This window comes from Medicago sativa, chromosome 8 (assembly GCF_051527215.1).
Source record: "Medicago sativa cultivar Bolivia chromosome 8, Bolivia_mono, whole genome shotgun sequence".
NCBI lineage: Eukaryota > Viridiplantae > Streptophyta > Magnoliopsida > Fabales > Fabaceae > Medicago > Medicago sativa.
In genome coordinates, this window is record NC_140756.1 from 60572462 (window position 1) to 60585550 (window position 13089).

At 32.9% G+C, this 13089-nt stretch overlaps 1 protein-coding gene across 2 annotated transcripts; it reads left to right on the top strand.

Annotated features, from left to right (window-relative positions):
• The first annotated feature begins 5204 nt into the window (after positions 1–5204).
• LOC146900136 (LisH/CRA/RING-U-box domains-containing protein) lies at positions 5205–9377 on the top strand. Of its 2 annotated transcripts, none has more exons than XM_085737462.1 (2): positions 5205–5262; positions 8019–9377. In XM_085737462.1, exon 2 carries the CDS (start codon positions 8075–8077, stop codon positions 9224–9226), a length of 1152 nt encoding a protein of 383 aa, XP_085593588.1. In that variant the 5' UTR covers positions 5205–5262; positions 8019–8074; the 3' UTR covers positions 9227–9377. The 2 variants fall into 2 exon arrangements, with proteins under 2 accessions (XP_085593588.1, XP_085593589.1); XM_085737463.1 differs by lacking the exon at positions 5205–5262 and adding an exon at positions 5564–5633.
• The last annotated feature ends 3712 nt before the right edge of the window (positions 9378–13089 follow it).

A 13089-nucleotide genomic window follows, 5' to 3' on the forward strand; every position in this document is an offset into this window, starting at 1 on the left:
GAGAATGTTTGATGAATAGATTTTAATGCATGGTTGATTCCAATGACGACATTGTCTCTTGATGGTATATAGTGAGTATCGAACCTGCCTTACTAACTAGGATCATTGGAAGTAAAAAAAAATATTGTAATGAGTGACATTAGCTTAAAAAAGAGGCCTTTGTAAGAAACTAGAAAAACTTCAATGGTCTTATTTCATTTCATTTACCCATCCATTTCATTTGATTTTTTTCTATATGTATATAGAGATTCCATTTGGTAGTGTGGTCTGGTATGTATGTCGTTTTTAGTAGTTAATATATTTTTATTTGGAGTTATATTTGTTGAATACAAAAATTTACGAATCTCCACTGTTGATTGATGATAACAAATTTGGGATATTCATTGATGACAAAGGCAAGGGATAGGACTGAGGACTTCAAAAATGTCGTGCGCCAAAGTGCTCGCTCTTTGGGGGTATGATGAGGTATATATGATGCTTCACTACCCTCAATTCATTTCTCTTCCTAACTTCCCATTCACTATTATAATTCTTATTCCTAATAATTCAAATCATGATCTTTTTCCTTTACATATACTTTGATTTTTATATGATCTATATCAACCACTTTCTAATGATACTTTCATTTTTTGTTTTTATATAACATATATTAACACTTGCTAATAATGTTTACACACACGCAAAAATTTTGAATACATTCATGCACTTTTGATTTTAACTAACCAAATCACAAATTTCATCTTCGTAATTTTCCCAAAAAAGTTATGGCTACAAATTGTGAAGATTCAATATTATCAACATTAAAATATGGAGAATTCCAAATTTCAATTGGATCAAGACCAAATTGATTTATTCGATATGATTTTTATGATCGAAAGAGTATGCATCAAATTTTATTTCTATATTAACTTTTACAAACTAAGAAGATTTTACATTGTTTAAAATTATTTTGCTACGATAATTTATCTTTGTGAATTTATTTGTTGTATTTATTATTGTTTTCAGAACATTTGTATGCATAGTTATTAAAAAAAATTGTTGTATTTGATATATTTGATACATTTGTATGCATAGTTATCTGTTGTATTTATTATTGTTTTTACGAGATATCAAATACATCAATCAATGTTTGTTGAGGGAATGTGTTATGAGTTATTAAATACATCAATGTTTGTTTTTTTTTGAAGTAATACATCATGTTTGTTGTATTCAATCAATATTTGTTGTATTTAATAAATTGTTGTATTTATCAAATGCATCAATTTTTAAGAATATGACCACCGTGAAGTCAATTGATGATTCAATTGTTCCTTTATATACATTCAAGTTCACATCGTATGATGAAATTTTTAAAGTTGAGAATGAAGATTCGTACTTAACTGATAAATTTTTTAAAGAGCTAATTCGTGTATCTATTGTATATCTATTTGTTATAGTTTTTTTTTCCTTCTTTACATTGGAGATTAACCTAACCTTTCATATTAATTTAAGATATTATTGGAGTATTAACTACAATGTGGGAACTCACAAAAACAAAGTGAGTCTCCAATCAACAAATTATATGCCTCTGAAGTTAAACGAGCTTGGATAAATATTATTCTCATATTTTTATTCTACATTTATAAACTTTGGTGATTTATTCTTTAATTTATTTGTTGGGGAGGAAAGAAACTCATGCACACATTGTAGGAAAAATATGTAGCAACATACCTCTAAATATAGTATTGTGAAAGACACATACTCTAAATCATGATGGTCCGATTGTGGTTGTCCATTTAAGATACTTATTAAAAATAGTGATGATCTTTTTTCGAATACTACATTTTATGTCTTTGATACCTTGGTTCGGTTTTTTATTTTTTAAATATCCAAACTAGCCTATCAGAATTGGTGTCGGGATGAATCGAATCTGAGACATTGAGAGGAGCACACTTCAAAGTCTTAACCAACACCACAAGATCAACCAGAGTGAGTTTAGTTGTGATTTATTATTTTATTGACAAAAGTATAATTTCTTTCAATATATTACATTATATTATTTTATTTATGCTTATTATACATATTAATTTCTACTATTGTAATCCATGATTTAATAGTAGGTGGAAAACTAAAATCAACATTTCTTGGACAAAACATTCAAACATTAATATGGTATGTTTGTTAATGATTTTTTATTTTTAAATTTAAATCATTTTAAATCCAATATACTTCTATATGTATATGCACACAACCTTATTTAACATGTCTAACTTGGGCAACGTCGGATCACTAACCTAGTAATAAAAAAAGGTAGGATACTGTGATGTCAATTTTGTGTCTAAAAAAATGTGTCTAATTATCATAACTCTTCCTAATGATGGGTTATTGCACATAAAATCTACATAAACAAAAATATAATAAATACCTAATCACTTGATGAGGACATATAGCTCTTAATATTATCAACTCTGAATTTAAGGATCTTCAATTTCAATTCCTTTCCTCTAAATTTGATCCACCTCAAATCACGGGTCATTGCTTGTATCATAGCTATTATATCACTCAGGTAATAGGTGGCTAACAACGGACAAGCTTTCCTCAGTTTTGAAGCGGCCAAATAACTATATACAATATAAAATTAAACTAAAGGTGACATAGTGTTAAAAAGAATTTACTAAAATAAAAATCATAAACTTACATGGTCTGAGATTCTATTAGTCGGTCACACAATATTTTCCCTTCTTCATCTAGTAAGAAAGTAGCAACTTTCTTCAAAATTTTTGTAGTGAAGTCTGAAGGTTATTTTTATCATGGTCCATCCAAAATGAATTGGAAGAAAATCGATGAAGGGATGCTTCACAAGGATTTTTTTCGATAAAAAAGAAACAATTTTCTAAACTTAACTCCCGAATCCAATACCTCATTTATTAGTTTCTTGGTATTTAATTTGTGTTATTGATTGTTTAACTAAGACGGGAACAAAGTATAAATCAAACCAAGAAGGAAGCAATCAAAGAACATTAAGACCTATGAACCCAACCAGAGTTCAGAAGGTTGGACATAGTTTATAAGGTTAAGGATAATTTAGAAGGGTTGTTCTTGTGGTTATCAAGAACAAGCCTACAAGTACATGAACATTACCAAGAACGTTTAAGGGTCACGTGACATTTATAAAAGTCGAGAAAGGTATTATGACTAGATCAATCAAGAATTAAAGACATTTATTTGGATACAAGTCAAAAGGCATATTCATTGTTCATTAAAGACTTATGAACAATTGAAGTACAAAACATTATTAGGAATATTCCTCTAAGAATATCATCCTAGATGTTATACACAATGCACTTCATTAATGTTTTACTATTAGGATTTGGTTACATCAAATAGAAGTCATACAAATCATCCTAAGTGAAATAGGAAGCTATTAGAGTCTTTACCACCTTGAAGACTTTTAAGGTTACTATAAATCATCCCAGAGCTCCTTCCATTATGGAGGTTGTGTTGAACCCTCCTTTGTATTATTGGACCAGATGTAGCACATGTCTTCTTGTGGAGGTATTTTCAGAAATCATGAAGCTATTTACATTGTTTGTTTTGATGAGCCTTTGGGAAATTCAACCTCTTATTTAACAGAAAATGTGAAGCTATGAAAGCTATTGAGATTGCCTTTGAGAATACCTGAGTAAATCTTTGGTTGGAGACAAGTTTCTCAATGGTGGTGCATGCTTTCAAATCTTCAAACCATATTCCTTGATAAGTAAGAAATAGATGGAACAATGTGGTGGTTCTGCTTAGAAATATAAATTGTATAGTTACTCATATAGATATGGAGGGAAAACATGTGGCAGATTCCCTTGCAAACTTTGACTTATCTTTGGACTCCTTTGTTTTTTGGAATTATATACCTTGGTTTGTAAGAGAAACTTATGTCAAGAACAAAATTGGTTTACCTAGTTTCATATTCTCTACTTTTTGAGGGAGTTTTGGTTTGGTCCCCTTCCTCCTTTTTGTACTTCAGCATCTTTTATATATATATTTTTAGGGTTATTAGCTCTTTGTTACACCATAACTTAAAAAAGAAAGGGTTAAATATGTTTTTGGTCCCTATAAATATACCAACTTTTCGTTTTAGTCCCTCTAAAATTTTCCTTCAACTTTTAGTCCCTATAAAATTTTCAATCTTTACTTTTAGCCCCTATTTTTAAGTAAATTTTTGTATTTTTTAATGAAATTGTGCAGAAATTTATGGAATATTGTAAAAATCACTCCAAAAAAAACTTAGAATTTTTTAACAAAACATGAATTAAATATGAATTTTTTATCGCAAAAAATATAAAAATTCATATTTAATTCATGTTTTGGTAAAAAATTCTAAATTTTTTTGGGAGAGATCCTTATAATATTATACATTTTTCTGAAAATTTTTACTTAAAAATATGAATTTTACATATGAGTTTACTTTAAACGAGGGACCAAAAGTAAAGATTGAAAATTTTATAGAGACTAAAAGTTGAAGGAAATTTATAGAGGGACTAAAATGAAAAGTTGGTATATTTATAGGGACCAAAAACTTATTTAACCCAAAAAAAAATGCACAAGTAAAAAGATAAAACAAAAAGATAAATGATAAATTTTTGAAAATAGATTGATTTGATTGACGTGTTTGTTCAATAAAATGCACATGTTTATATACAGAGTTAGGTATGCCGATCAAAATATTGCGCCATATATAATTCCACTTCCTTCGACTATTTTAGTGGTATAAACATGAGATATAATCAAATCGTTGAATTGTCAAGTTCCACAGGCCTTTGATTGTTTCTAACATCCCACAATCTTCATGATCCTTAGTGAGCTTAAAAAAAATATTTGTCTATCTCATATTCAATTATCTTAATTGTGACTATCCTTCATTGAACTCAATGAAATTCGACTAACACTAAATTCGATTGTTCTTCATTCTTAACTATTAATTAATTATTTTTAGGTGTAAATAATATGTCAACACAACATTATCAATCTATGTAAGTTATCTCATCTCATCTCATTTGATCAATGATTAAAACTATTAAGTCAAAGATGGACCTCGAAAGAAAATAGGGTTTATGTGAATCATGATCCGGATAGGTGTGGAGTAAAGACAAAGATTAAAGAAGGGATGAGGGACACGTAAGTCTGTCTTCCTGCATTATTACAATACAACCCCCCGTCTCTCTCCGTTTTCCATGTTTCTAGTTCTTTTGCCCCTAATCACCAACCACAGATCTGTTCCCTCCATTTTCAGTAAGCCACTTTCTCTCTTTCTCTTTTTCCTTCAATTCTCGTCATTCGCGTTCGTTTAATTTCTACTATCATCATCATCATATTCCAAACCCTAACTTCCCTTGCTTCTAATTATTGTGTAAATCTATTATTGTATCTGATAGTGTAAATCTGATGTTAAAACTTGTATGCACTGACAGTGTTTGATAATTGAGCTAGAATTTGTAGTTGATGTCTATGTTTTTGTTTGATTACGCCATGTTCCCCATCCAATTATTTAGTCGGTTGGAAATAGTTGGGTTGAGTTGGTTAGATGGTTTCAGATGGAGGATAGTCTGATCGCAAGAGGTAGGTAGAGGAAGACGTAGAAAAACTATAAGAGGAACTATTAGGTAAGATTTAGAGATTAATGAGTTGGATCCAAATATGGTTTATGATAAAACATTGTGGCGTAATTTTATCCATGTAACCAACCCCACTTAGTGGGATAAGGCTTGGTTGTTGTTGTTGTTAGTTTCATTTTTCTTCATAATACAAAATCCTCCTAATTTGAGGGAACTCAAAAAATGTATGGAGGAGACTTTTGGAGGGTTTAGATTAATTTTCAAACTCAATTTATATTGTTATAACACTCTTAGAAAATGATAAATGAAATGTTATAATTAATATATTTTTTAGTGTTATTAACAACATAGATTGGATTTGAAGAATTTATCTAAACCCTCCAAAATCCCCCTCCAATACATTGTTTTAGTTCCTACTATTTAGGGGAATTTTATATTATGAAGGAAAATGAAATATCTGAATCCTCTCCTCCCAAAGTCCTCTATTCCTTCCACTTCATCCTTCCTTTTTTCCCAAGGCCTCCCTTCCTAAACTCCCAAACAGACCCTTAGGGTAGGGAGGTTGCATTGCAGACCCTTGAAGTTCTGTAGATATGTAATCAACAGGATTTCCCGTATTCTTGCTAATATATTTTCTGGTTTGGATCAACTGGTGTCAGAGCTCTGGTCTTGGAGTCATGGGGTATATTGGTTTTGAAAATGTTTCCAACATTTGATGGAAAAAAGGTAATATGAGTCTCATCAATGCAGATAACTATTTTGGGGTCGTTTAAGTAATTAGGAACGGGAAGCTATCATGAATTGCGATGGCATTGAGAGGCAGTACTCTTAAACGGCTGTTTTTCTAGAAATGAAGCAACCTTGTGGATATTTAACAAGTCAGTGTTCAAACATTTCCAGCCAGAGTTTGATCCAGACATTCCAATTTGGGTCCAGAATATAAAAAACTACATATAAGAAAGCCAGAAACAGCTACATATAAGAAACAAGGATCAAGGGAACTATAAATTCTTGGAAGGTGGAGCCTATTGGTAGGGGAAAAGCCAACAAAAGCATTAGGCAAAGAAGCAAGATCAGGGGGAAAGATGGAACCGCGAACATAGAGGAGGAACAAAGGGGCGAAGTAAGAAAAGTGAAGGAACCAAACCTGACTGTAGAAGTGGTGCAGGAAGAGCTTCATCATACATGGACAAAAAGAAGTCATAAAAATGTCAGTGGCTTAAGAGGAATGTCAAGGAGTGTAGCAAGAGAAGCGGGTTTCTGCAGCACAGTGCCTTGGAGCAACGGGACGTTGTAGTCCAAACGGCCCATTGACGTCACTCAAATCACCAGACTCTTCCTCGTCTGTAGATGGGAAAGCAGCAAGCAAGCAAAATGTGCGTGGGTGTGGTTTTTGCAACTCAAGTAACTGATGCCAGACTGGAGAGGTGTGCCATCCCGCAATTCCAAAACTTTGGGGTGACATCAAGGATCAAGCATGGGGTGGCCAAGCTTCCATGGCTGAAATGTCGGACTGAGCGCTTTGTAAGGTGGACAGTGAAAGACTCGAGGAACTAAGCAAAGACTGTTTTTGCAAAAAGCATGTTTGTGAAGGATTACAAATGATTGACATAATTTAAATCACAATAGCTGAATCAGTTTTTGACCTAATGGGTATTTCAGACCAGTCCCAAAGTATTGGAAAGAAGAAGTGGGACTTTATAAAATGTGGAGTGATGCAAACAATAGTACAGTTAGGTGCTTCTTTGACCCGTTGAACCAACCAAGCCCAACTCATCGGAGTAAATTTGAATGATATAACCTAAAAATAAAGAGTTGTCTTTGAGGAGGGAAGGATAAGCCAACCCAAAATCAACAGAGAGGATAAGGATGTTGGCAGGGAAAATAGTCATCCGATTTCATTGCTAATAGAGTCCACCCAATTTAGTTGTTACTCAATTATTTAGTTAGTTGGTAATAATTAGGTTGAGTTAGATGGTTATAGGCTGTGATGTATCTTACCAAGAGGGAATCTTGCTAGTCATTTGCGAGTGAATTGGAGCCTTTGGGAAGACTGTATGGAACCGTGGATACTTTGAGAGATGCAGAAGAGGGGTTTTTATTTTTGATTTATAATGTGGCGATGACCATGAATTTAGACCAGACTAATATACATTTCCAAATAAAATGATAGTATTTACAACTGAACTATTCATCTTTTTTATGGAACACATTTCTTATATCTGCAACATTTCTTCCATAATCTTATACATACCTTTTTCGTTGGGAATTCATAACAACTTAACGAAGATATGAATTTGTCTACCTGTGTCTTTTAAAGTATTTCATGTATTTATTAGAATTAGAATATGATAGGTATAGAAAACTGCAGTGCCAGCAGTTTGAAAGGTTGGTCTTAAAAGTTCATTTTATTAACACCATGGACCTTTGCAGGTGTATCACATCTTAGCTTACAGCCTTACAGACAGTAGGTACGCTTAATACTCATCATGGAGCTGAGTTCTGTTAAAGATGCTTTTGACCGAGTTACAAAGAAGCAAAAGTTATCCAGTTCTAAGGCTCAGGAGATGATTGATCAGATCAGTCATGAAATTGAGACTGTTTTAGAATCACTGCAGTCAGTCAATAACACTGACCAAGTGCTTGATTCTAAAACTGTCCTGAATGAGCTGAAGGCCAGTTTACTTAAAATTTCCCCAATTGGTCAAATGGAAATTATACAGAAGGAGCTAAATGTAGCACTCAGCAAGTATGGGAAGCATCTTGAGAAAAATTTCCCTGATATATCAAAAGCTTACAGAAACACTAACTTTGATATACACACTTTAAATCAAATAATTGCCAACCATTTTTACCGCCAGGGCCTTTTTGATGTAGGAGACCATTTTCTTAGTGCAGTCGGTGAGCCTGAATCTGCTGCAAGTATGAAATCTCCATTCTCGGAGATGTATCAAATACTCCAAGCCATGCAGAACCAGAACCTGGAGCCAGCCCTCAACTGGGCTGCGACTAATTCTGAAAAACTAGCTCAAAGTGGATCTGACATTGTGTTGAAGCTTCACTCAATGCAATTTGTGAAATTACTTCAAAATGGTGGAAGTAGAGATGAAGCCCTTCATTATGCAAGAACCTACCTTTCTCCTTTCGCTACCAGTCATATTACTGAAGTCCAGAAGCTTATGGCTTGTCTTCTGTGGCCTGGAAAGATTGAAAAGTCTCCATACCATGCATTGCTTTCTCCGTCTAACTGGGATAGGTTGGCCGAGGAACTTAAAAGGCAGTTCTGCAATCTTTTGGGACAGTCATACAACAGTCCGTTGAGTGTGACGGTAGCAGCAGGGATTCAGGTTTTGCCTGCTCTCCTCAAATTTATGATTGTCATGAAGCAGGAATGGCAGTCTATGAGCCATTTACCGGTGCCAATTGAGATGGACAGCGAATTCCAGTTCCATTCTGTTTTTGTTTGTCCTGTCTCAAAGGAACAAGCAACTGAGGAGAACCCTCCAATGTTGATGTCCTGTGGCCATGTCCTCTGTAAGCAGTCTATCTTGAAAATGTCCAAGAATAGCACAAAAGTATTTAAGTGCCCGTATTGTCCCTTTGATATTGATGCAGCACAGTGCAAGCAACTATATTTGTGATTTTCTTGTATTTGTATCAAACTTTCTTGTATCATCTGAATTACGTGTTAGTGTAGGTGTACCTTTGTATGGTTGGTTGCAAAAGCCAATGACTAGTTGTGATGTCTGTATGTTTCACATACTTGTAAATATATTCTTTTTAGTTTTGTTATGACTTATGTTTGTGATTAATTACCAGCATTCACTTTTTATGCATTTTTCTAGCTAGATTAGTAGGAGTATAACCAATATTTTATGTTTATACATGTTCATATTTATTCTGAAAGAAACAGATCTACAATTGCTAATGTCACGTTGTGATCCTCTTAAAAGGATAAGTGATTGTTTATACAGCAACAAAAGTTGAGTTGAGAATTAAAATAAAATGAGCCAACTGAATTGAACAATAATTTTTAAATAAAATCAAGTTAATTTAGAAGTTAAAAGAGCAATGTTCATGTTTGAGAACATTGATGCATGTCAAAATCAATTTACATTTCTAACATTTTTTAAAAAGCAATGCTATTTAAAGCAAATATTGGTATAACGAACTAATCACGAATCACTTTTGATCGTTGAATCTCCCATTAGTCTGCGTTGCAGTTACAGATCAATAATTGTGAAATTTATGTGATAGGTTTTTTCGTCAAATAGTATTTTCTTTTTCAAAAACATCCACACTTCTCATTCCTCAACATTTTCACGAAAAACATGTCATTTGCCCAATCCACGATTTTTCTTAAAAACATGGGTTTGACATTTGCATTTGTATATTACAATGTCTAAATCACAACAACCAATAATAAGTCCCAAAATTGTTTAGGATGAATGCAGACATCATATAGGAAATTATGATAAATATTAGCTTTTTAAATTGCAGACCACATGTCTTGTAAGCACAACTCATATTGTAAAAAATCGCATAGATATTTGATATGTTGGGTTGTAAATGGGTTCAAACCCGTAATTTTCCACACTCTGCATTTAGTACATGTGAATTTTACCTCAAGCTCACCGGAACAAGAAAAAATTTCATAACAAATTTTATAACTGTATGAAGTAAAGGAAGACAGATGCACAAGGACTATATAGTAGCTTATAACTGTATGAAGCACTGCAAAAGTAAAATGATAAAGGAGATTTTGAGTGCGTGACAAGAAAGTAAAGGAAGATTATCCATAATTTCATTAATTATACAGATTTGATTTTGGATTGGGATAAAAAAGTTGGTATTGGGATGAAATTTTTCTACCTTTACATGCTTAACAGCAGATTTAAATAGAAACACCTGCTGGAAATGATTGTATAGAATAATATTGTTTGTTCATTTGTGGAACTATAAATATAGATTAAGAGTTGATATATTTGGTAAGAACTGAAATTCAAAGTGCTTAATTATCATGGTAATAATGACTAATAAGATAAATTTCCATCTTTTCAACATTAACCAAAACATTATTCAACCCTAGGGGTGGAAATAGGCTAGGCCGGGCCGGACTTTCTAAGGCCTAAGCCTGGCCTACTTCAAAAATTATAGGCCTGAACCTGGCCTATTACCTGTCGTAGGCTCATTTTTGAGGCCTGGCCTGGCCTATTTAAAGGCCCGATGAAGCCTGAAAGCCTATTTAAAAGCCTATTTTACACTAAAGTCTAGCAAGACATGTAAGCCTACTACTAAATAGGCCAAAATTTACGAAGGCCTAAAGCACATGAATACATCTGCAACTAAATAATGAAATCTTATGAAAGTCTAATCACACCAATATATGTGCTACTAAATAACCAATCATATGAAGGCTTGAGTTTATGTGAAAAAAAACTTCAATGATATCAATAATGTAATATATATTATACATAAAAAGCTTAATAGGCCGGCCTGACAGACTTAATAGGCTTTTTTGTAAGCCTTTAGCCTGATCTATTTAATTAAATAGGCTTTATAAAAAGCTTGAGTCTGACCTTGTTAATAAACGAGCTGGGCCGAGCTAGGCTTTAAATAGGCTAGGCCATAGGCCCCTGTCGGACGGCCCGGCCTGTTCCCACCCCTATTCAACCCACTTCACCAACATGTGGATGGTCTGAGTAGTAACCGACTCAGACTCTTTAAGCAATTGGTTATAGTTCGATCTTTTAACTTTTTCTTATGAAGAAATCCTGATTGATAGATGAGAATTCATCTTGTGTGCTCAGTAGATTCTCTAGCAGAGATTAGTGATGAGAATCCACTTTATCTATCCAATGAATTCTCTACTAAAAATTAGTCACTATTAAAAAACGATGAATATTTTGGTCCTTATGATACAGCGATAAAAAACATTCATCTTTTTAAACTTGATTCTATTATTGACTATTTGGTTCATATATGCTTTATAAGTCATCAGGGATCCAAAAAATGCACATAAATTCAACAACATTATTTAGTTGCTGACTGAAAAAGCAAAGTGGATGCCCTATTGTCATTGATGATTTGAAACACCGTCTTAAGATTTGTTTGTATTACATTACCTTTTCTTCACAAACACTTGACATGTGACACCATGAAACTCAAATACAAATAGAGCATTTTCCAACAAAAGATAAGGTACATGAATCTCACCATACAAGTACACACACTATGAAAATATAACTTTATCACAAAAAAATGTGCATAATGAAAAGATGGTAGAGCACATTCACGCGTTTTATCCCTAAATTGTCTACCATTTTTTAATTTGCAAGAAAAATATGAACACTTTGTCATTAGTGGGGCACACTAATTCACTTTCTCATTCATCATAATTTTAGTTGCTTGTCACAACTTTTGATTAATTCTTTGAAGCTATTGTTAGGCATCATAGTAGCAAAACCCCACCATCTAGTGCGTTACACATAGATAGCACCAAGCAAACTCTAGAGGATAAGATTTTCAACCAGCTATAGTGTACATGCTGGCTTGGTGCTCTTTTGGTTATGTGACTTCATAAGTAATTTTTTAATGAAATATTTGTATAAAATATTGCAAAGTGGTTAATGTTTGTATAAGTCAGTGTTTAGATAGGCCGCGTTTGTCAAGGCAATACCGCGTTTCAATGCATTCTTACCATTGAAAACTTGAAGTTATTATATATAGCTTCTATATACCGTAATTTTAAACGTGATTTTGGGTAAACCAGACACCAATCCAAACAAACCATAAATTGAAAAAGAAAAAAAATTTAATTAATTAATTTTTGAGGGTGTAGAAAATCTCGGAACTTCTCACATTACCTTATAGCCTATTTGTTTTATAGGTGAAAATTGTCCAAACCTACGTTTTATGTGAAGCTACCTGTTGTAGCTTTTAAAAACCACGACAGAAACTGCCTCGTGATGTGATATTTGGAGTCTGAACGCTAATCCAAACATATGCTTAGTTACATTGGACACTCAAAGTTTATGTCAACAAAAAAATGTAAACATGTAAGCTTTTAGTGCTATGTAGAATTGAACATTTGAACTTAGGTAGAATTGAAGATGAAATTTGTACCAAAAAAATAATAATTGAAGATGAAATTACCAAATATGACTAATTTGTGTTCAAACCAAATTTGACCAAGCTAAAGTATAGAGTGTGTGTGATTGTGAAAACAACACATATGCCTAACTTAAACGTCACTAAAATCTCAAATACATAGGATTTAGATAGGATTAGAATTTAAAGCAAAACCCCACCTTCTTAAAATTATAAATCAGTTCCAAATTTAAACACCAATGCAATGTATGTAAAGCCAAAAAGTTCTTAATTACTTGGTACCATCCATTGTCTAAATTATCAAAAATGTGACCCACCAATTTTGCTCTCAACCCTCCGGACACAAGTACACTACCAGAGAATTAACAGCACATTCAAACATACTAAACTGTTG